This window comes from Cebidichthys violaceus, unplaced genomic scaffold (assembly GCF_023349555.1).
Source record: "Cebidichthys violaceus isolate CVI_PGR_0920_01 unplaced genomic scaffold, fCebVio1.0.p SCAF_11, whole genome shotgun sequence".
Taxonomy (NCBI): Eukaryota; Metazoa; Chordata; class Actinopteri; order Perciformes; family Stichaeidae; genus Cebidichthys; species Cebidichthys violaceus.
In genome coordinates, this window is record NW_027176274.1 from 11,662,275 (window position 1) to 11,688,669 (window position 26,395).

Below are 26,395 nucleotides of genomic sequence, written 5' to 3' on the forward strand. Positions count from 1 at the left end.
TCTCATCTTCACATACAAAAATGAGATGATGCGTGACAGGTGGAGTTTGAAGAGGACGGTATGGAATCATCACACACAGCAGGCATTACAAAGCCCCCAAAATAACACATGCTAGAGAGAAAAGATAAGCATAATTATCACTGACACAATATTTCTTGTGTGTTTTCACAGATTATCTCTCCACAGTGATGACATTTGATAATTCATTATTATTATTAAATTATTTTAGTGGGTGGAATTTTTAATAATTATTTAACTAATTAGCCACAATTGCATCAAAAACGAATTTGAAGAGAGTGGAAAACAGCAACATAATGAGTCAGCTTAACAATCAGTCGTGGCACTAATTGAGTGTTTGAATTTGTTTAATAGAATGTTGATGCTAGTCCAAAGGCAAGTTCCCCCTCACTATAGGCTTAAAAAGCTTCTTCAAATCAAAGCTACTTTAATGGAGAAGTGTCTGAGGACAGAGTGTTGTATGTTTTGTACAAATTGTAACACCCTCTTGGTCTAGAATCACAAATGTGTCTATTAATTGTGAATAAAATTGACTTGACTGGTGTGACTTTGGTGAACAGTTGGGGTTTGACAAAATATAAATAAATGCGTTCAGCTGTCTCATTGAGAAGGTATTGTGATAGTGAGGGAATATCCTCAAAATAAAAAACTACAGGAAACCATTGGCTGAACCAGCTGTCCTCTGCTGTATTACATTCAGGTCAAATGTAGACTCTGTGTGTTCAACATCTTATCAGTGACTGTCTGTTTTGCCACGTGTGAGCTACTATTGTGACATTTCATACAGCAAACACAAACTTGACTGCTTGACATAGTAAATATGTTGTTATTAGATGATTTCTTAAGAGTGAGCTGCACTCAACATTCTTATCCTTAACACTCAAATGCTTGAAGGTGTTTGAAATGAAAGCTCCTGGGTCTCGGCTAATGGACTTTTTTCTGTTCCATGAAGCACCAAGAAGCATCTTATTAAGCATCTTTCAGGCTGAAAACCCACTTTTTCAGGCAACACACTGACATGCCTTTGCAAGCACTTACTAATGTCTCATTTTCTTTAAAAAGATAAAAATGTGACACTTAACCTTGTGGAGCTGGAGATTTGTCTCTTTTTAGAGGGATGCACTTCAAATTGTTTAAAGGCATCTAGTTCTACAGACTATGAATGCACTCACTGTAAGTTGATTTAAGCAAATACTTCTGCTAAATTAATTTAATGTAAAGACCCTGAAGAGGACACAGAATATGTTGTTTCTTTACTTGATGACCTTAGGCCGCACAAACACAATGAAAGGGTTTGGTATAAAAAATGAAAACTGAATGTATCTGCATTCTTGCAGCAGTATGTGGAATGTCATTTTTCTGTCTCGGTGGAAACCCATGAACCCGATCAAACAATGATGCAAGGCTTTCATTCCTGTGAATACGTTTAAAGCAGACAACCTATCCTCTCAGAGCATAGAAAAAAGGCCACATAAAACGTAATTAAATAGGCCGTGGTTCTTGTACAGGACTTTGTAGTTGCAGCATTTGGCTACACTGAGGCAATTCTTGTCCTCTATGCTGCCGAGATAAGCTTTGCATGATTTAGGTTCAGCTAAACATACGGTTGCTGTGGCAAAACAAAACGTGTAATTTTATCTGAACTGCTTTATTTCTAATTATTTAAGTAAATACTAATATTTACGTAAAGTAAGTTTATAAAGCCTAAACTATAGAAAGTTAAAGAAAATTGCTAAGTAAAGTGAATAGAAAATGTACACTTTGCTGAAAGTTTCCCTCCGAGTGGCATCTGAGCGTAATCACGTTTTCTATAAAGCACTTCTCAGTACAATCTTACAATTCATTTGCAGTAAAACAGAGATAGCACAGCAACACATGGTTAAAGAGATAATAAAATGAGAATGGTATGACAATAACATAAAAGAAAAGAAAAGATTTTTATAATTTAAAAGACTGAGAGGACTGGACAACAAGGGCCAAGCCACTTTAGGTAACGAACAAGAGATGCTGAACCTACAAAAATGCTTAAAGAGCCTGACCAAGCAAAGCTTTAAAAAAACAAGCAATACAGTCTTACAAATCAATACTAAAGCAGACAGGTAAGTGAGGTGCAGCAAAGATTATGGTCAATTGGCTAGCAATGTGAAAAAAGTCTGGAAGCAACACTTTGTCTTAGCTGTGGATATTTCAGTAAGACCAGAATATAGTGAGTTACAGCAGTCAGGCCTGGAGGAGATAAAAACATGAATGACCTTATCCAGTTCTGACCTGAACGTGGTGATATTTGTTCATGTTTGATGTAGCAGCCCGACGCTAAGTATCGTAAAGAGACGACTGGAGTTATTTTTGTAACTCCAGTCTCCAAGGAAGGCGGCAACACATTCACCCGGAGTAAAAGACAATCCTCACACATCACCTCACAGACAACTGGTGTGACTTGTCACACACTAACTTGACACTGAATATTCTAACTATGCTCCCGCCAACATCTATCATACCTGACACAGGTGTAGGGCAGTCTAACAAAATATGTTATGGAATCTGTTCTCAGCTGATTTAGTCATGAGGAAAAATTATATTTTTTGTTATTATTAGAAGTAGTTATAGTATAAAACAAGTATTATCATTATTATTATTAGAAAAAGTAGTAGTAGTAGTAGTAGTATTATTGGTAGTGGCATATTATAATTATTAGAAGTAGTAGTAGTATTAGTAGCGTAGTAGAAACAGTTCCTCACTCTTTATTTTTGTAAAAAACATTTATAATTAAAAATTTCGTAACTTAAAATAAACGAAATAATTCCTTCATTATGAATCATCACAAAAGTGATATTTTGAAATAAGTACGGCTGTCGTTGACCAAAGAAATTCTTAGTCGACCAACACTGAGTTTCCTGACAAAGAATCACACAAAAGCACTTTAAATCCTGCGTCTATCACAGATGCACTTATACATTTCTGGGAAATAAGTAATTCAGCATGAAAAAGGCATAAAAATGACTAATCGACCAGAGAAATCTCAGTCGACTAAGACCAAAAAGACCATATGAAATAATATTAAATCTCCACAAATATATAGTGTAGTGTCTCTGTCAACTTCCCTCACATATTCAGTTTTAATTTTTTCCAATTAACAAAAAACAACACTAGTAACAATAGAAGTGAATTTACAAATCAAAAGATTATTTGTTTCATGAAAACAGAAATGCAATTAAGTGAGTGATAGACTTCAGGATTCCTCCCATTGAAAGGCACATACTGTGAAATATGATAAGATTTTCATTTTACAAAGTCGATGCAGCATGAATGTAACTTTTTGAGACAGCACAACGTGTTTACTCATTTGCTTCTGTCAAATGATTGTCATCTTACTACAGTGAGTGCATTCACCTTACAAAGTTGTTAGTTAAAATATCCTAATTCCCAATAACCAGGCGGAAGGCGATGCAATTTTAATCACTGCAAATAAACAGAAGCAGATGTACTGTTTGGGTAATGATCTGGGATAAGTATGATCTTTGTTTGTGAGATGCAGACTCCAAACACAAATTTCTGTTTACTCAAAGCTTCGCCGCGTTTTGTGTTTTGTCTCTTAAGCTGTGAAAAGCAATAAAGTACTACATCGTCTACTTTAATTCAATATACATCCCAGCAGCAATAAGCATGGATGTCACATCTTAGAGACGCTGTTCAACAGACACCTCTAGCAGGGTGTCCTATTCCCTTATGCTTACACCCAATCCCTCATGATAAGTTTATACCCTGGGGATCAAAGGGCTGCAGTCCCAGACACATGAACTGGATCTCAGGTCTCACTGAAATGTCAAGAGGTGAAGCAGGGACATGCTGGCTTGTGAGAAACGCAGGGTGTAACTCAGTAAACGCATACTAACAACACATCCTCTGTGGCTGCTTCTAAATGAGCCTCACCACTACTACTGGTGAGGAGGGAACTAATAAACACATTGAAGAGAACATGTATAGAGTTCAACGAGTGCACCAGAGTGTCGCTACACGGAAACACATTTTGGATTTCTTAGATAACAGCAGGGTCTTCTCCGTCTCGGATGGTTGACACTATTTTCATTGTCTTCTGTTTATATACTGTACAGCAGGTCTATAAATATTTAATATAGAGTTGTTAATGCAATCAAAGTAATATCAATACAGTAGTGAAAAGAAACCAGGGTGGTTGAGGATTTGCAGCACTGTGCTTATCAGGGCTTCTCTCACCCCATGAGAAGGCATGTAGAAACAGCACCAGTGTGACTAAACCCAAGCCTTAGCCTCTTGCTTTTCCTTTAATCTTACTTCGTACATGATCAAAACTACACAAGCTCCCAGAGCAGTATGATATACTGCGGATGCAGCATTAAGATTACATCGCATCAAACAGAATACTAAGGCTAGATCGTGATTAATGGCTTCTGTAAACTGGGTGAACAAATATTAGGAAACGAGCAATTAACAGTGATAGCACAACATTTCTTTTCTCTCCTTTTTCATTGTCCGGGCATTTCTACTGAGCAAGCCACATACCCTTCAACACTGTTTTCTAGACAGCGCCTGAAAACAAGCCGCCTCGAGCCTCAAGCTTCCTGATGACATGCACCCAGAGAGCACATATGAGTCAGAAAAGTATCTGGAAGGAACTTGTGTGCAGTGGAAAACCAGAGGGGAATGTGACCTTGCTGCAGAAACGCCAATCAAGACCTTGTGAAAATCTGTACCCAGCAAGTCTTAATTTCAGCTGAGAAAAATGCTGAATATTTTTCAATGGAATCAGCGAGTGCAATCAAATGAAATATGACAAAAGCAAGCAGTTGATTAGGTGTTTTATAGTCTTGTTAAATGTGACTAAAGTGGGGAGCACTGTTACCTTAGACACTCTCTGGGCCACCTCCCGGCCAACAGAGAGCCCTTGGACAAATGTGCGTGCAGCGATGAATGCCCGGGTAACCTGAGCCTTGAGCTTCCTGGGCACGTCTCCAAAGGGCTTAAGCTGGTCAGTGTACTTACTGATACACTCCAGATAGTCCTCAGTGATGACGTACTGGGAGTTGAGCAGCGTGAACATACGCTCCAGTAGCCGTGACCAAAAGTCATTAAGCATTTCCTCCAGGTTAACATTTCCTCCTGTGTAATAGCGCTTCAGCTCTGCAAACAGGTTCTCAAAGACCTCTGAGTTCTGCATGTAAGGCTTGCCGTAAGTCCTCACAAACATCTCATTCAGGGACCTCTCTGTGTTCTCCAGTAGCTCCAGGAAGAATTCTGGGTAAAGAAGAAAAGAAAAGGTGTTACTCATCGTCTAATTTTCTTTCATGTGTGACTGTGTTGCTACAGATTATACTGTACATGGCATACATTGATAAGATACACCGGGAACTTAATTTGTGGTTAAAAAAGAAATGCAGCAATATTACATTAACTGTGTCTGATTGCAAGATGGAACAAAGTCAGAAAAGGAAGTCTACTTGATTACAATGCCGACACCAAATACGCCGACAACCAGAAAATACCAAAATAGCAAATCAATTAAGGCTTCTGATGTTGATTTCATTTTGAAGAGACTTCACAGCTTTGTTGATTTTTATCTCCAGTAAACTACTTTTAACATCAATCGGAGCCTTCCTCATATATATTTCTGGAAAGCAATAAGTTGTGTGTTTGCAGTGCAAGAGGTCTGTATTGTCCCAACATCACCTGTAAACCCACAATACATTTCTGTACCTTGATAGAAAGGATGTATATTGCAGAAGGATTTCCTGTACAGTGATTTGCAATGTTGCTCCATATGGTGGAAGCATAAGGCTGTCGTATTAAACGCAACAAATGATCCTTATTATGGATATGATTACGATTCCACAATACAGTTTATCTGTAAGGTTTGCAGTCGTTCTGCATTCGCTTTTATAGGTAGCACTTGTTTGCCTCATGACCTCTATGACTCACCGCAAATTGGGAAGAGACGATAATATTCCTGACCATCTGGTATCCATAATGATAGTCCTCCCTTTCAAGGACCAGGATTAAAATTTAAATAGGCTTCAAAACTCCACACATTTAACTGCAAAGTGAAATAGTTCATGACTAGACAGAGACAGAGACTCCGCTCCCATAAAGGGTGGTGGAGGTTACAGAATTATATTCCTCAGTTATTGTCTATTATAGGGCAATATGTCCCATTTCAAAGCAGGATTAATTGTTTGGTCACTTGGAGACAGCGGAAAGTTGTAAATGTGATGCTGACAAATTATCACCTCATAAAGTTGATATGGTAAACTTGTTAGCAAACAGTCGCCTCTTTACATCTCATTTACCAGACAGATTAGCATTTCTTTTGAGCCGTGTTTCTGGACAAAAATGTTATTCTCATTTCCGTTGTGTTTTGGTTTCTGACAGAAACATAGTGCCTTCTGCTGATTGGTGCTGGGAAGGTAGTATACAGTGGGTTTATCAGAGATGTTGTCACTTAAAACAGCTACCTGCTGCATCTGGAACAGAGTTGATAAAAGAAGAGAGACTAAATTAAAAACAGTAAAGTTGTGAGCCGCAAAACCAAAACAATGAACTGACAAACTCTAAGACTTCGGAAAATGTAGTCGAAAGAGGAAATCAATTGGTTACTTATTTTTTATATCTACTATTGCTCCTTAATAAAGTATTTTTTATCCGATTACTCAATTAATTGATGGAATAATTTGTAGAATACTTGATTTCTAAAATAATTGATAGCTGCAGCCATAGCAACACATGTAGTAACATGCATAACATAGCAATTTATTGTTCTTCATCATATCATCAACTGTATAATATTTGTATTGATCTTTTCTTTAACTTCTTTACTTACCTTTAAACGTTTACCTGTGTTGGTTTTACTGTGCTGTATCACCAAATCATACAGCTGTCATATCACCAGTGTACAATGTACATTTGGTGAATAAAGAAATTCTCATTCCAAAGCAATTCACAGTAGGTCACATGACCACATATCCTCTAAAAGATCAATTCAGCCCTCTGAGCCATTCACATTACAGTTACTTATCAGTAACCAGACAAACCTCCAATGGACTTGAAGAGGTGATTAGTGCTCAGCAATGCAGGTGAAGTGACAAATTACAGCAACAGAGAAACAAAACGGCATGACTCTCCATGATACCACTCCAATCACATCTGGTCAGCTATATCAAAAGATGCTGTTGCACACCAACAGAAAGTAAAATGTGAAAAATATGCCTCATTTGCAAGGCAGTACAACACACACAAAGTTACTTCATAATGTATATCTGATTAAGACAAATGTATTTATAGCTGCAACCAGCAGCTATAACTTACTTGATGTTGGATATGAGGGTAAAGGTCACACTTTCCACAGGATAATAGATTCCAATCCTTTATTCATTCTCAAACTGCTTCTGATTTATTATATGCAACATGCTGACTTGATTTCTCTATTCTTATTACAATAAAGTATTTTTCATAAGCATGTCTTATCAGCAGGTAGCAGTGAGTGTTAATTGTAAGATGTCCTCTGGGGATCTGATTAAATTAGCTTTACCCTCACACAGATTTTCCTGCTATCTTAAGAGGGTATCATGTGACTTTTTCTTTCAGCAGCACACACAGTATGAAGAACTTGCGATTTTGGATAAGTCATTCTAAATATTATAGTAAATGAAAGACTACAGTGAGCAGTTCTTTAAATAGAAAAGGCTTGAAGCATGATTTGTGCTTGTTATAGGTAATGAATATAGTCAGTGGTGCTCAGTGATGTGTATGCTGATTAATGACAGCTTCAAAACTAATTTCATTTAAAAATAAAGTGCACTTAAGAAAAAAACAAAATGAACAAAAAATATTTTAATGCATTCAGGTTATTTGCCCCAATGTGTCTGCTGGAATATTAATTTAAGTTAACTAATGTAATTATGGCAGAATTTATTGTTAAATTAGGCTGTTGGGAAGTATATTTGATGTAATTCTAAGCTCTGTTTTGGAGTGATTACAATGTATAATAACATTATTGGTGAGTTCAGTATAATTGAGTGACTAATATATTTAGTAAAAAAAAAAGACAACTTAATCTAATTGGAAAAAAGCATCGTATTTTACAGTAAGACATTTGGTGAAATGTCAAATCCTAAAATGATCAGGAAAGCACACATACATCGTTTACACGTCTTAGTAATTAAGAGGTCTGTCTAAATGAATGGCTGCAAGAGCTGCAAACAGGATAATGATGCTGAATTTCTGGACACGGGTGATTCTAATACTCCCAACATGCAGAGAGTTCATTACTTTTTGCTGATAAAGCTCGGTTTGGCTCACTGAGCCCACAGCGCTGTGCAGAGGTTACACATTATTTCTGTGATAAAGAGAAAGTCTGTTTCAGTGCATCCACTGCTGCGTGCTCACACAGAAAACTGATGGATGCTCTCCAGATGTCAGTTGTAGTCTCAATTTTAGCAATCTTGAAACAGAGTGCTACTATTTCATATCTTTGAGCTGGATGATGGCAAAAAGGCATCCATTTACAAGCAAACCACAGTTTTTGGAGACAAATGAGACTACGGAACATATAACTAACAGAGGTGGCTGTGGATGGGATGACAGCTACTGTGGGGACCCTTGTGGGATGTGGCCTGCAGAATGAATTACTACAAAGTCTCCTAAACTGTGACCAGCCATAACTTAGGAGGATAAAAAGGTTGTGTTTTCCACCACAACTCACGTTTCTTCAGATGAGTAATTACAATCTATGATAAAGCTAGAATTACCGCCTCACAGTTGCCTCCATCAACCAGTCAAGTTGCAGTTTACGTCCAAGAAGTGATCACTTCATCATTTTATCATATTAAATAACTATTATTTGTGTGAAATTGTCATAATTCCTTAGTTAAGGCCCAAAACGTTTGAGTTGAAGTAGATGTTTACACCAGATTTAATGAAATTTGTTCCAAGCGTTGCTGTGATATCAAGTTCACGAGAAAGGAAGGCACAGACGGATGGATGGACGCAAAACCCCAAAACAAAAGGCCTCCAGCCAAGGCTGTCGCCAACGCAGAGGCCTTCAAATATTGAAAGAAAAACACCACCTGCACCACATTTGGCATCTGTGCAAAAACTTCAGGAAATGCTGTTGTAAGCACTGTATTTTGAATAGCTTCTGTGCAAAGATATTTATGTGTGGTGACAGTTTTAAAATACATTATTTTGAGTGCAGCATTGTATTTCATGGCCATACACCAATTAAAGTTATGACTTCAATACAAGAAGATTCAAGAAGAAATTCAAGACGATTCAAGAGGAAATTTCAAATCATTCGTTAGACGTCTTCTATGTAAAACACATTCCTGCAAGCAGACCATTCTCAAAACTATCTGTAATTTGTCAGTGAAGCTACCCTGAGAAAACTTGCAAAACTGACTTGTTTGGCTCCCATTCAGCAAAAATAAACAGCCTGTAATCATCAGCAGAGCCACTCACTGTCTTTCCCAACAGGACTACAGACGATCAAAGAGGGAGACCATCTCTCACTTTGTGATTATTGAAACTGAATATCGCACACTACTTGGTCTTCAAACTACTGAAGCGCTCACGCCTGTACATGAAACTAGCAATTTTGCTGCCAAAAGAAGCACTTCTAATTCTACATGTCAATCAGTTGTGGACCATTGATTTGGTCTGACAAGAGACACCGATCTACAGTGGGCCGCTCTAAGTGCTATGCTTCTGTACGTAGCATAACAGGCTTTTTATTTCTGCATTTGCATGTGTTAACCCTTGTAGCCTGCCTATTGTGAGTCACACAGTGGCAGTTAAAAGCAGAGGCTTTCAATGTAAAATCACTCACTGCTAAGGTAGTTATATATAAGATAAATAGATTGATTTATATTTCCTAATATTTGAAAGTTAACATATCCAATGCTATAAATTGAGGAAGGAATCTGGAATACATTTGATAAAGCGCGGTTTCATAAATGTAAATTGAGATTTGGCATACTGTCCTTAAATTAACATGACATTGTATGTATTTCCATAAAACATAGCAGCTTGTCCATTAGAAATCCTACGGAGAATGATTTCTAAAACTCCTTTAGTGTACAGAGATACCGTGGCATTTCTACTTGAATCCTACCTACTCTTCCAGTCTCCAACTGGATAGTCCAATAGGACCTCTTAACTAAAGGAGGGTTTTGCTGAGCCAGCATGCCCTTTTCAGCACTGCCCAGCTCCACATTCATCTAGTCAAACACATCCACACCTGGTAGCTGGCCAGCACAGTGCGGCCTTCTATGGTTGGCAGCCTTGAAGAGTATGCCGTGAGGAGTACTTTAGGTTAAGCGCATCGACAAGCACATCGACAATGGCTGCTGAGGGAGAAAAGAGAGGATACAAATATTTGCCACCTTTCACACACTGACTCATCAGTATAGCATCACTGGGTCATCAATGGGTTAACTTTTTACCTAGTAAAAAAATGGCCACAAATCTACCGTCACTTGTACAAATCAATGTGCATATGGCATTCAAAACTGCAATGGTTACACATATTAGTAACAATCACCCACAGATATTGACATGAAACTTTTAAACAGTTAAGAGTAGATCATAAAGGCTCACAACCACACCATGTTTTGTTTGGGTAAATAACCCAATAGTAGCTTAAAACTAACAGCAACACTGGGTCAAAACACTACATTATCTTCTGTAGTTTTTTGTCTACGCGTGGGTATTTCACTGGTGATTTTTTATGTGCAACAATACAACTGTCGCCATTTTGGGCCAGTTGCTTAATATTGTCCTACTGCAAGGAATTTTTTGACGAGCGACAACAGTGTGAGTCGCTAACTCCAAAGAAGATCAATTGTGAAGGGTGGACCATATTAGTATTCTGTTTGGCTGACCAGCACCATGGTGTTCATTGTCAGAGGAGGGCCAACAATTGATTAGCAATTAAGACCCCTGAATAAGTGTTTAACGAGCAAGTGGAAAAGGATACTCAGTGACAGCATTTATCTAATTTCTCTGAGCAGTTGTTTCCTGGGGTCTTGGGTATATATGAGTAGGACATGCATGAATTAGCAAAGAGGAGAAATGTATTAAAACATTGCAGTAACTGTGGCTGCATGTTTGGCACTGATTTTTTTCAGATGGTGTTGTTTCTATCTTAGATTCACACAGTGCAACATGGGTTGTTGTTGGATATTTCTGTATTTGTGCTGGGATGGTCTTGGCATCGTCGAGACTGTGCCCTCTTACGGTGACACATAGCCTGTGGTGTCAGGTATGCGTGGGCTGGCCAGCTACTGTCAGCTACAGTAACACTCATCACAAACTCTGCATTAAAGAGAAGAGAATACATACACTGACTCTGTGTGGGTGGGACTCCATAGCCAGGTGCTAAATAGATGGTAAATAACTTCGAAATGATCTAACAGCTCTGTGTTGTTTGGATCTTTAACTATGCGTTTAGACCCAGAATCAAGGCCAACGCAATTGTTTGGGAAACACTGCTTTATGAAGAGAAGATATTGTTTAAGGAACATGAAGTCAGGGAAATGCAGAATCTCATAATAGACAAATCGTCCTTGGAAAAAAAAAAAAGAAAGATGCATTTCTTTTCTAATATGTATTGGCTGGTTAAATCTCAACTGATTGCTACTGCTCGAAACCACACAACTTCTAACACTCAGATTCAATTAATGATGCGTAAATAAAAGTGTGGAATTCAAATCCAGCAATCAATATCTCAGATTTCTCAAGCGGGTGGTTAGTGGAGAACCTGAGTAGACGCTAGCAGAGGGCTACATAGCTGAACTCTGCACATGGCATCTGCTTTGAAGCTGATGGAATTATGGAGAATGGCAGCAAACCCCAAGAGGAACAGGGTTGCCTGGAGTCATACATCTAAGTGCAGCTGGACAAACCCCATTTCCTCCTACACTGAAGTCCTCCTTATGACATTCACTATCCTGACAGTGGCTGATCAAAATAACACTTATTTATTCATGCACACTTCCAGGAATCAAACAGGAGCTACAGAAGTGTACATTCCTGGAAAAAAAACAAAACAGACAGATATCACCCAGGCATTGTGACATTGAGTTTCTGGGCAGTGTGCAGTCATCTGAGAGTTGCATGCTGTAACTGAATAGTGTTTGTTTCATATAATATGTTGGATAGTTGGATAGAATGAGCATAGAAATACAAGACATTGACTGGTGAGTATTGAATTGCACTATTAATCACTCAATCATTATTCAGTTCTTGGCATTGGATATATTTAGATGAAATAGCCTGATATGAAAACCTATATATATGCTTCGACTTCTTACTTTTGGACAAATATTAGAATGACTTTGGATTAACTGAATCTTTGGGAGTGTTGCTCTTCAATCCAGAGATCTAAGAAGAGGTTATATTCATGTTGACATAATGTATCTTAGGTCATTTATATATATCAACTGTATATCAACCGATCATCTAACAAGATATGAATAGTGAAAAGGTGTAAGATAACACAAAGAGGTGCTGACATATAGTGTGTATTATGTTTAACAGTGGTATATCGTGGACCCACAAAAAAAATGAAGTCTTAAAAATAAAAGTATTATATATAAGTTGGAATCACAGGAGATATACTGCATTGAAAGACAACCCTTTAGACAAAAAGGACAAGTACTTGAAATAAATCAAAGATGTTGAGCTTTGCCAATACTGCTGGACCACAACCATTAAAAAAGTAAAAATTAATAAAAGCTAGTGTGACTTTCTATTGTAGTTAAATATCTGATAAAACGCTTGTTGTGTTGTAATGTGTAAAAAAATATATATATATTTTGTTATGAGTTTGTTACTAGTCTTCTTCATTTTCACAGAAGACAAGCAAGCAAATCGATTTAAAATACAGAGCAGAATAATAACAGCAGAAGTACAGTAATAAGATGCTGGATTTGCTAATAACACTCAAATTTCGATTTACGTTATATGTTCCTTTAAGCAGGAAGCTTGTTTTATGCTACTGTAATGCAAACCACTTCACAACAGGGCGAGGTTATGTATTAATCGCACCAAATGTGATCCATATAGAATTAATAAGCTTGATTTCATTATCTATTGTAGACTTCCTTCAACAATAATGTTACATAGCTTGTAGATCGGAACATATTGGGCATACAATACGCTTTTATTCCAATGACTCTGCTTTTTCTGTTCCTTGACTGAAGAATAGCCTCCCGCTAAAGTCTCAGCACAGATCAAAATCATCTTTAAACTCTACTGTTTTCTTTGGCTTTTCTAGATTATATATTTTGTGGTTTCTACATTTCTCTTTTCTTTTGCCTGTAAAGCACTTTGTATCCACTACTTTGGAGAGTGCTGTAATAAATGAAGTGCGTTTATACTGGCACTGAAGAATTACCCATTACTTTAGTCAAAGTTTGATGGTTGCAGCTTTGCTATTCCTTCATGATTAACAGTGGAAATGTTTTAACCAAACATTCATCAACTACATTTTTTTTCTTCATTATTCTATATAACCTTTATTTGTCCAGGATAGTCCCATTGAGGTATAAGGTCTCTCTGAAGAAGTCCTGGCCAAGACTTTTCTGAACAAAATTAGAAGCAGATTGCAGTTTCTCAAGTGCACTCGAAAATGTTGATGCAGAATTATACAAAGTCTGATCTGGGGTTTTAAATATAGGGGTTTATTACATATACACTATATGCCAAGGATTTAGCACTAATGATAAATATTGGATAGTGTGTCTCATCACTCTTAATATACATTTAAAAAAGCATTATAATCCAATATTCTTTAATTGTTTTTAAAAAGAAACCACGGGGGCGTTTTCGAATCGCAGTTTGCCCTGCCATTCACTTGGAGAAAAAAAAGAAAATTCTGACACAGTCATCTTTAAAATGTTTCTGAGTAATAACTCATTAAAAGGTTTTATGCTGCATTCGTTGCCAACAATGCTGACAGGTGGCTCTGCTTGACAATTTTCATCTCCAGCACCCTTCATCATTGTCCACAGTGATAAGCTACTGCTTCCCACACAGTATAATGTTGGTAGCTGGAGGGATTATTGTTTCTCATTAAACTGAGTTGTCAACTGCATACAGGGATACCAACAGGGAGAGGTGGAGAGGTAAAGTGAGTCTTGGTTCAGTAATGAGGACATCCCCTCCCACGTGTGGTGGTCAAGACAGTAACCATAGGGCCACGACAAGATTGCACAAAACACAGGTACACCAAACCGCCGTAATAATGCAGAGTTTGGCTCTGTACTGCTGTACGAGCTGTCAGTCTGCTGTGCAAGAAGCAATGTTGTCGAATCAAACAAGAAGGTACTCCACTCCAAGGCATATGACAAGATTTTCACAGCTAGTCTGCAATTGAGGGAAGACAGCTATACAACTATAAACAGTGAACCTTTTCAAATTAACACATCCAGTATAAATCCTATGATTTTCCTTTTTGCAGCATTTTGTTCTACTGTTTACGGTTCTGTGGAACATTAAAATTGTTTTTCAAAAAAGAGACAAAATAGGAAAATTAAGTATTAGAGAAAAATAGACTTACCATCAAATCTTTTATGTCTGGAAACAAAGGTGCTTCTCAGTTCATGACTCATTTCATCAACTAGATTCTCAAAGTCCTGTTTGCTTTGTTGGCCAAATTTGTCCTCCATTTCCTGGGTGCAACATGTGCTTCCCTGAGAACATACCCGAAGATGTTCACCTGCAAAATAGACAAAAAAAACAGTGTTTTTGTATCCATACTATTAGTGAGACTGACTATACAGTCTTCTATATTCTAGGTTAAATTTGCATTTTGGCATCAATATGAAATTTGAGATTTCTATCTAAGACGTAGTTACTTAAAAATACATAGGCAATTCAGTTACACTAAAATCCTGAGCCTCACTTCAGCAACTTTGGGTGCTTAAAATTACTCAATGATTGAATAAAACTTTTACAGCAAAAGCTCTCATTTTGGATACAATCATTTGAGCTGAAAACAGTATTTAACTTTTATGTTTTCTCCTAAACAGCCTTCTGTGTTAAGGGAAAAGTGTGCAGGATTGTGGTTTCCAAAATCCCACCGTCACGTCTTAATTAGCAGCATGTGCATGCAAATTGATGGTTTGCAATGCCTCATCCCCACCTAGTTACTCAGTCAGTCTAGTGTCTGGATCTCCTTGACACTTCAGTTCCACAGTCTATAAGAAAGACTATCTTTTGAAATTAGAGGTCAGCTAGATTTAGATGCATATTGATGAGATGGCAACATGTAAAAACGTTATATCTAATGATAAAGCTAATTTGAGTCAGTTAAGTTAATTATGACATATTCCTTTTTTAATAATAGTTATGCAATGCCATCACAAATATACAAATTAGTGTGATGTAATCCAGCAACTCTTTGCTGGCTTTAGTTACTTTCCATGGAAGAGACACGATGGTTACTTTAAACCATTCATACGCTGTGTTTTTGGTCTTGGTTTTGTTACCATAGACAACCAGACTTCTCAAATGCAAAATCATACATGGTGTCTTGAGACTGTGATTTATCGGCAACCATTTTGTGATGTCAAAGGTTACTGTGCAGATGATTTGGAACTTCAGTTTGTTAGATAACTAGACAAAAAAAAGTGGGAGAGTAGATGTGCATAAAACACATGCCAATGAATTATATTCACTCATAACCCACATAACCCTCGGTTTATTTCTCAGAACTGTAGCTCACAAACTGACTGACACTTAAAGTGTCACCAACATGAAACCGTTGTCAGGGATCATTTACCGCCACATGAAATGTGCATTTTCACTGTAATTTTGTACAATTACTTTGTACAAAAAGTTAGATGCTCATTTCAGAAATGGACAGGGTAAAATAATGGCTTGTGACTTGTAGGATTTAATATGATTCCGTGTCGAAAAAGAACATAGTGTTTCTCATTTGGTTTGACAATAACAGGTATCATTGCCAAGGGCTTATCAAAGTTAAATTCAGTCGGAAGAACAGATAATACATTCCTTTAAAATATTCTCCAGCATTACATAATTAATGACATTGGGAAAATACTGAAGTGAATCAAAAGTTAATGATCTACATCATCTCATTTTCCCAAGTAGCCATTTAAAAGAAGCCACAGATAAAACAGACTCAGTTTGAAACAGCATTTATTTCTCAAATTTCACAGTCTAAAACCTGTCGAAGTATATTGACGACGAAAGATTTTGAGAGTGCACAAAACAAATCAGAGTGCTAATCAGTCTGCAAGTCAACCTTTGGGAATTGTGTAACTACAGCGGTGTTCCAAATCACATACTTCTTCTTTTAAATTTGAGTACATACTGCAGCAGCCCTTACATACTGGTCCATGCAGTATGCACAAAGGAGTGTGGGTCAGATTAGGCAGAAAAACATGCTGGCTTGAGTTCAGCAAAAATGCCACCAGATGCAGCAGAATATTCTGGTATTTTTGGAATACTGCATTTGACATACTATGTATTGGGACACACTAAATATTGTTCTGGCTTACTTAATATTAATGGTAGTTTGGATATTTGAACACACTTTACATATGACAAAGCTCATTCTGTTCCTTTCAAAATAAAAGCTGGGATACTGGCATTTTGTAACCACCAGGTGAAGACAAAGAGCACTATTTTGTTTCCGTCTAATCTTAAAAATCAAAATGCGTTGACACTAAATGCCGAAAATCCTGTCACATTTTTCGAATATCGCTGTTTGTCATTTCTGAGCAGAAGGCTGAACTAAGAGTTCTAATGAGCTTGTGATGAGGTGGTTGTGTTTACTGTGATCCCACTTTACATGGGAATAAAAAAAGTAATGGTTCAAACAAAAAATTATAATAAAATTATGGGCTGTGGCTATATTCAGAATGACAGTATTTTAATAGGTGTGACACAAATCCGACATACCGGTATGAATAAACTAGGCGACGGTAAGGGGATCAGTTGGGTCGTCAGAATTTGGATCAACTGCAATCTATAGTGCAGATCCACACGCCCACAATCATTTAAATTGGAAGCTAAACTATTATGTCCCCAGCACATACATAATAAATCATATTTCTCTTCCCCAAACAAAGTACAATAAAATCAGATTTCCCCTCAAAAAATGTAAATGTGATGTTCATCGTCTACAATCAGCATGAGCAACCAATCAGGGAAGCAGCTATAAGCAGATGGCAGCTGTACAATTCTCACTGAATGCAGCGATAGATTGCACAGCAGCAGAACAAGAAATGGATTTCACTTAGTGAGCGCCATACTGAGTGAGCAACAGTATGATATGAGCACAACATCATTTTGCACATTGGTGTCTTCAAATGGTGACATGAGGTATCATCTTAAAGATTTCAACTGCAACATTCAGAATTTGTACAATACATATCATAAGTATGTCACTGCCATTTCTACATAAAAATACCAAAGAGGAAGAGAGAGAGCTGCCGGGGTCCTGCAGATCAAGAAACACACGATCAAGCTCAAGATAACATGGACAACGTTGTACTTATCATTTATATTCAACAAGCAAAAACAAAACAAAAAAAGGACTTTTTATTTGCATGGAACTGAAATGTGTGGTTAAAAGTGTCTCATCATTTTCATGTGAGTTTGTTTATAAAAAAGGAAACTCCAGAGCAAAAATGACACCGGAGCATTCAGGTGGACCTCCCATTGCAGATGTTTAGTCAAATAAGGCCCATACCTCAACGAAACTCACAATTCCAGCATCATAGCCCCGGTTCAGTTTAGTAAAGTAGTAAAGTTATGGATGGATTGAGGAACTTTGTTAATATCACAGTCTACTGACAAGTCCCTCGGGCTACACATTTTGAGTGCAGCCTTTTCATCAGATATGTCAAGAGGGGGACAAAAAATACATCTTGACAACAAACCTAGCGTGTGCTCCAGCAGTCTCAACAGAGCAAAGACATCACTTAAAAATAAGACTGTTGTACATCAAAATATGGGAAGCCGGAGCTTTCAAGGGACTTTGCCACTCTGCAAAGTGCTACAACCTTTCTTGCCAAGGTTAAAACAGCACTGTGGCTTCCCAGATAATCTATCTAGTGGAGCAGACCACACATTAGCGACTGACAGGATGGGGTGTGGGCCAGACAGTTCAGAGAAAAAAAACACAGCATCTTAAAGTTTGTTGTAGTGTCCTATAAAGATTTTAGAGCAAATAAATGTATTTTATTGTTCTCTGTAGTGTCAACATGAAAAGATGAAACTGTTTTCACTCAAACAGAAACCCTGAATCAACCAGGACTTACATCGTAAAGATTGCCAGGTTAAGGCTCGGTTGCACCAACAAGGATTAACTTTTAAACCCGTTTAAATCAAGTTCCCAACAAAAAGTTAAGGGACAGACTCAATCAGTTGAGTTTTATGATGCTGCTGCTGAATTTCTCTCAAGATACCGGTTCAGAAAGGAAACTGTTTTTGAGCTGAACAGGAAGTCTCTTTTTACTTTACTGTGAAACAGGTTTTTGTTACGGTGCTGTTGTGCGTGTTTATCTACTATTATTTAATTTGGGTAAGCAGGCATCTCCCTATTAATAAAACTATATTTCATTTTGGTCTAAACTTGGATTTACTGAACAAAATTTGAAATCTGGATTTACTCATTTTAAACCTAGTTTTTCTAAACTCTGATTAAAACTCAGATTAAATGAATCCTTCCCGGTGCAACGCGGCCTAAGAGGAGTGAGGAGTCAGCAGTCAAAATATTGTGAATCCCACGAGAGGTCCTTGAGCATAAAGTCATAAATGATCACACAAAATATTCGGCTGGTGGGTCCAGCAGAAATATTGATTAGCTGTAGACAGACAGATCTAATGAACTTAGAAAGCTTTGTGTTTGAAATTATAAAAACAAATATGATAAATTACAGGACCAGAATCAAGAGAATGGTTCACTGCAACAGGAGCCAACAAAAAAACTATTTCTATGAACTGTCCCGTGGTTCTGGGGTAATCTTGTGAGTCATTGACAGATTTATCAGTATGAAACAGAATGATGAACATCTAAAAGTGGACATCAACTTGTATTTAGTTTGTTGTTTGAAGTTAACTGAATCATTTGTTATCTCTGAGTTGGACCAGCAGCAGGCGTATTTTAGAAACACAGGGCACGGTAAGTAAATCATGTTTTTGTGTGTGTGTGTGTTTATGTATTTGTGAAAGTGACATCTGCTAATCTTATTGTAATAGATGGGACTGTCGATGTTATTCATAGCTACTGTAGTTAAATTGTTTGCAGTGAGGATAGTATTTTTCTTGCTCTCTCATTTTCTGCTCATTTCTTTAATCCTTCCATTCATTATCTCAAAGTCCACATAATCATGTTCTTCCTACAGTTAATGGTCTTACAGCTACTTCTTCACTTGTAGCTTTTCCAGCCATCTTCCAGCTTCTCCAGCCAAGGCTGAACAATTCTTCTTTCTTCAGAAAAGGCACTCTCTAGTTTGAAACATTTTCTAGGTGCAACATTTATGGTGGACTGGATTAGGGATATAATTTGCTGCTCACTACATTCATATCAGTATCACCCCCAAAGAATCGATTGTATATAATGGAACAGAAAGAAGCCAGTCCTGTGGCATGATCCACTTCTCTGTCATTGATTTGTATGCCCAGTATATGTCTGTCGTAATTTCACACTTGTGAACACTAGCTCTGGTCTGCTATCGGAGACAATGTACACATGTTGCTGGTTCAAAGCTTTGGGAAAATAGATTTTAAAAAATGCAGCTGTACCTTGAGTAGTTGGAGAGTTTGCCATGCCCTCAAGTCAGTTGCCAGACATTATTGGCTGAATGCAGTTCCCATTGTTAGCATTTCTATGGAACTCAGCAAGTTTCTCTAAATAAACTGTAAACTGGCACTGATAGAGTTCATTTAAGTAGCCTGGATAACTGCAACACAACAGCACATAAGATACTGTTATAGCTGCAGCTTTAGGCAGAGGTGAATCATTAAACAGCCTTTTGGCGTTGCTAAATTGTCAAAATAATGCTTCTTTTTCTGTCTCTCACTCACACCGACATGTAAAGATCTACTATGAAAGGCAGTGCCAGTATGTTGTTTTGTAATGTCACATAACTTTGGATACCTGTATATATTTTAAAAAAAATTCTATGACGTAGTTTACCATAGCTGTAAGATTGGATCAGCTTTTCTATCAGCCCAGGTCCCATTTTTCAAACCGAAAAATAGAACGATCTTAGGGTGACCCAAGAGAGTTGCAAAGGGTTTGTGGAAACAGTTGTAAAAACAAAAGTGTTCTTCAAGTAAATGTCTGAGCACAGCTTTGGGACAGCTTGATTTTTCACTCACTGGATCTGCACTAAGCAAAGTCTTATGCAGATGGGTTTTTTGTCGGTATGGTACCAAGTCTGATTTCCACCTGAAGCTGTAGTGATCTGGAGTAAACCATACTTTAGTAGCAAAGAGGGAATTGTATCAAAGCTGGCCTGTAGCAAGTCATTCAGGATGAAGAGGGCTGTATGGGTGAAAAAAAGAGACTTGTCCCAGCCTAACCTCACTGTACTAACCCATTTCCTGTCCTTTATTTGTCCGGGGCCAACAGCAGGATGCATAACTTCACTTCGCCTCGAGCCATGGCACCAGCTGTTGCATATAGAGCAGTGGATCCTGCTCACATTAAAATATTAACAAAACAAGAGGCGGCTTTAATACATACTAATGTTATGTCACTAATGTTAACCATACACCAAAACTGTAAAAAATGTAAAGCTGAGTTTTAATGTGAGTGGTTTATGCATGCACTCAGCATACTCAGCACCTATACAAGCTGTCTTCATAATTCGCAATTACTTAATGCCACTCTCGTGTCTGTAATAAAATGGAGTGTTAGTCAAATGAGTTAAAATGAGTTTGCTTATTATCACTGCTGATGAAGCTCCACAAACATATCTAAACTCCTGCTGATATGTGCTCACATTTCACAATGCATACCTGATAATAGTGGGATTTTAGCATTGATTTTGTATGGACTGCAAATACAATATGAACAGGATTTCCTTTGTTGTGAGCATTGGTGACCTTTTCCCCATCCTTCACCAGGGTGAAGACGTTTTCACATGTGAAGCATCTCAATGTGAATTTCTTTGATCAATTATACAGTTGAAATATGTAAATGTATTGTCACTACGAGATTCAGTGTTAATAACTAAATGCATGGATTTTCCTTCCTCCCCCATCAACAATAATATGTTCCACTTTTTTGATACATCAATGCTATTTGGTCGCAATTGTTCTTGCAGATGCACACAGGTTCAACTTAAATGTGACACATAGGAGGCAGGACCACTATAAATAACACTTTCATATCCCTTTAAGCAAAATGATAACACGTCTTATGCCCAGCTCATTCAGGAATATAACAAAGAAGGGAGGTCCACACAGCAATAGTTAAAGTTAACAAGTTAATTTATTAAATATAACTCAACTGAAGCAAACTAGTGTGTAAAGTCAGTAGTGATGTATGGGTGTTGTATGCTGTTAAACTGTAGTGCTAATCTACTTGTAACATAAAGGGCAATTAAACATAATCAAACCAAACAAAAACTTGGGTGCCTGAAAGTTATCAGCCCTCCAGGATTGAGAGAGATTGCCATTTTGTGAACAACCAGCTGATAGAGGCTCCTAGCAGTTGAAGCCAGTCTCTCATGAGGAGGGAGAGGCCAGGCAATCAGTAGGACTGAGAGAGGGAAAACGGAAGCAGTCCACAACAGGTAATAATATACAGCCAACAGTCACTACACCCCCCATAAAACGAAGACCCCCACCTACAGGGACCTCATGACATCAAAATGGTGCACCTGAAAGAGCGCCTGCCATTCCGTTCTCCCAACCTTTATTATGACGCACGTCAGGTGTAGGTCTGAAGAAACGGCAACCAACGCATTTGTCTCTTGTTACGATTCTGCATACTGGTCTAGAATGTCATGTGGTGATAAAACGTACGTGAGAAAAAGCAGACAGGATGTTCAATTCCCCATTCCTCTTATAGGGGGACAGCCCCAGCACAAATTTCAATTGCATCCACGTGTATCTTAAAAACATTCTCATAATCACAAGTTGCAAGGACAGCAGAAGCAGAATAGATCCGCTTTTTTAGTGTAGTGAAAACAGTCCAACACTGGGGAAACCAGACAAATGCTGCATTTTTACTTAAAAGTTTGGTCAGCGGAGCCACTACATGGGAAAAGTTGCAGCAAAAACTGCGGTAATACCCCACTGACTCTAGGACACCACATCAACTCTCTTCTGACTGAGGGATATTTATCAATGGCCTCCATCTTAGCCTGCACACAGGGGTGGGCTGGCCATAGAGGATACCGGGGAAATCCCCGGAAGGCCGACAGGTTGGGCTGGTCCAGTACCGGCCCACCTTCATCACCAACCAGCGCTCCCTCTGACATCGCCAGCCCCGACTATATTCTATGCTTCACAGAACACGTTAAATTTACTCTAATACCTAAAGTCAATAATTACTGACTGACATTTATACTACTCCTCGCGATCTGTATTCACACTCATGGTTTCCATCTTCTTTACTCATCTAATCTCTTCCATCAGTCTAACTTTGTTTTAGGTGTTATTAAATGTCAATCACTCTAGCCTACTCAACACTTGCGTCACTCGCTCACAGATGAAGCCGTTTTTGAGCGTGAGCCGGCACCGGCACCAAAACGTAAATCCTTTAAAGGTGGAGCTTATTGTTTTGTTATGCACCTTATGCATACTACTGATACTACTAATGTTCATACCCCATCGTATGTTCTGTTCTGTTCATTTCTACAATATAGTTCATACTAATTCTACCCTCTGATTCCAGTTTCTTTATTGTGTGGTCTTTCCCACTTCCAAATGATGGACTATTTTGTGTTGGTCCATTACATAAAATCCCAATGAAATAAATGTAATCTGTGGTTATACCATGACCAAATGTAGAAAAGTCCAAGGGGGGTGAATACTTATGCAAGGCTCTGTATCTGGCCCATCAGCCTTATCTGCCAACAGACATGGAGAGAACCAGCTAAAGCATCCTGGTTCTGCAATCCCATGTTCTAACATTTACTCTACCTCTTTCCCTGTGGCTTGCAGAATCTCAAGAGATAATTTCTACTTTCCATCCAAAGACGAAAGGTGCATGCATTTCATCAATACTTTTGGGCAGCGTTACTTATTGGACATTACCTCTTCCAATGTCCCTTGTTTTTACATGATATCTTGGCAGGATCAAACCCTCAATTTGTCACTGGAACAATTTTACGGCCACACTTAACAACTTACTAGGCCTAAACCTGAAACTCTCCCTCTGTTTTCCCTCTCTGTGGTCTTGACAAAGTCCTACGCCACTAGCGTGTGTTAAAACATATTCATCTGTCATAACTGCAGCCACAGATGCTGTCTTCACCTTTTTTTCATTAATATAAGTAGAAAGGCGGGCCGGCAATGAAGTCTTGAACTGTTTTAACAATAAAATCACACAAATCCTCATAACTGTCTGCATTGAAAGCCGAGCACCAACTTGTGATATATCTTGTGCAAACTCAACAAACTTCCAGTTCCTAAACCTCTGCCTGTATGGTTCAGGGACAAGTGCATATGATTTTAGAGCTGCAGCTTTAACTTTAAGCATAATCACCACTTTCAGCAGAATTAGTGGCAGGAAATGCTGTCTGGGCCTTGCCTGTGAAAACATACTGTAACATTGGAGTTTTATGACTGTCAGGCCATCTCCTTATGTCTGCCACACATTCAAACAACGCAAAAAATGTGGCAGGGTCTTTTTCATTGAATTTTTGCAAAATAAGAAGTTTCCACGACCAAAGTATTACTAAGCATATGGCTTTAGAAATACTTACGTTGTCTGGGATATGCTCTTTTTTCAGTCTATATAAATCAGTAGTACATCTTTTACAAACTTATGAGTCAGCCTGGAGAATCAAGTGTCCAAGTTCCTGCACATACCAGCAAAGGTAGGCCAACTCTCAGAAGTAATCATCAGTGTACCTGGCCAAAGAGACCCACAGCATATGTGCTCTGCCATCTGCTGCGTCCCATAGTTCCCCCAACACACTTTTTATGGGTTCACACACAGATCTAATGAAATCAACCTTCCAACTCATGTTTTGATGTATTGCTTCCTTGGTGCTCCAGGTAACCAGACTTTACAATTGATTTTTTTCAATTACCCTCATTTAGACGTCATGTATATATTATGCATTTTTGCTTTGTCACTAAGCATCTTGATTATTTGGGATTTATCCACCTTATTTCAGCAAATACTTTCAGTTATTTGAAGAAAAACAGGTAACCCTACATGAATACAAGTGGAATAAAGTAATTTTATTTCATTGAATTTTGCTTTGCTCACTGTGGTTTGAAATGGCTCTGTTGATGTGTGCTTAGGTAAGTCTAACCAAGAAAAGGCTGTCCAATTCAATTCCCCGGTTTGCCAGATGTGCAACAGAATCGGCCTTCAACCAGTCAGAGCTGCACTCATTTCAACTCCAGAAATACAGGGCTGCTCATTTCTGTTATCATATAGACAGCTTCTATACAACTCCCTTAGAGTTTCTAGCTGATGGGCTCTGGCGATGTACTTCCTAATAAATATCTTGTTGCAAAGTCTGACCTCCAGAGATTTAGGCAGGCCTCTGTGAGACTAGGACTTTTTTAGCCACATGACTGAATCCATATCACTGACACAAACACTAAGCAGCGCGCACTTTCAAACACTATTTCAGAGAGAATGCTGGCTAACTGTAACTGTCAACATGAATGCGTGGACAGGCTAACTATGAGTGAATTAACAAATGCATGACCAAATGAATTAACTAATCAGTCTAACTGAAAGAAAATAAGTGGGTGGATAAAGCTGTAAGAATAAATTAGTAAGAGCTATTTTATGGCTTCATGAGCATCACATCTAGAAATGATACTTGTATGTATGCATGTAAGCATCTCATTATATCGGACCGAAAGCAGACTAAGAACGCTCAATCGCTTCACCTCCAAGTTAAAAAAAATATCAAGATGTTAGCTAGAGGTTGCTGTAAATCACTGCTCTATATAACATTCATCATATTAACTCAATGTCATGTGCTTTCAGACAGCCAAGGCACATGATGTACATAGTTTCTGTTTCACCCCTCAGTCTATAGCACACTGAAACATATCCTCTTACTGGTGGATAATCAGACTTTGGTACATGAGGAGGGAATTCAATGCATATGAACATCAGCATAGATCTATAACTCTGTGTATTCCACACAGACTTTCCTTTACACTTTTAATAATGTCTCTAGAGGGTTTTGTGTACAGAATAGCCAAGTTACTCACTCAAGTTAGAACTTGCATCAATCAAAATGGAATGGCATTATTCCTATCACATTTTGGGTCATGTCAGAAGTCATAATGAAAGGCATGCTCGTGTTTTAAATAACTGGGGGATGCCGATACAGAGGAGTATATGTCCTTGGGTGAATGAGGACAGGTTCAAGAGGAAATGAATTCTCACTGTTATAAAACAGTCTACAATAAAAGCAGCACAGTACAATGGCATGATGGTATTCTTCATCCTCAGGAGAGTCAGCGTGAAGGGAAAAAGGACAGGAATAAAGATGCTGGAACAGTTTTATACTCCTAGCAAATGTGTCAGTATCTTCTTTTTTGAATATGTCAAGAAACTCCACTGCAACATGCCATGTGCAAGGCTGTGTGCATGATAAAACAGTGTTGACTCAACGGTCTGGTGTTCATATTGAAATATTTTTAAATGCACGATAAAGAAATCTCTTTGAGGAGAGAAATATAAATGCATAGCTGGCCTCTGTCACTGCAGAAGAAACATTTTAAGAGGATTTGAAGAAGTTGTTGTGGAGAAATGGGTTTTCTCTACAACATATTTATTTATATAAGTTAATTGTTTCTAAAAAAACTGGGCTTCACTGTGACATTTGAATATTGAAGCTGCAATTAATACCTACTCCTTTGGGTTCAAAGATGAGAAGTCTGGGTATTCTAGCACAGAGAAGATGGTCATACAAGACAAAGGTAACTGAACATATTTTTAGATTAATCATTAAATTATTGAGTACAGTTTTTGATAACATTAATTGTATGTCATCTGTGATATTAAACTGATTACTTTCAGTTTTGGACTGTTGGACAAATTAAACAATCATCTGAACATGTCACCTTGGGTTCTGGGAATTTATGATGATCTTCTGACAATTTACAGACCAGTTCATTCATTATGAAATGAATCAGTAGATTAATGGATAATGAAAAA

The 26,395-nt window shown here is 37.9% G+C and overlaps 1 protein-coding gene across 1 annotated transcript in view; it reads right to left on the minus strand.

Annotated features, from left to right (window-relative positions):
• Nucleotides 1–26,395, minus strand: part of gpc6b (glypican 6b) — a 77,657-nt gene that overhangs the window by 43,376 nt on the left and 7,886 nt on the right. Inside the window, exons 2-3 of the mRNA XM_068704806.1 lie at nucleotides 14,606–14,764; nucleotides 4,898–5,289 (exon numbers count right to left, since the gene is read on the minus strand). Of these exons, the coding sequence (XP_068560907.1) occupies nucleotides 4,898–5,289; nucleotides 14,606–14,764 (551 nt within the window). The remainder of the gene's footprint in view (nucleotides 1–4,897; nucleotides 5,290–14,605; nucleotides 14,765–26,395) is intronic.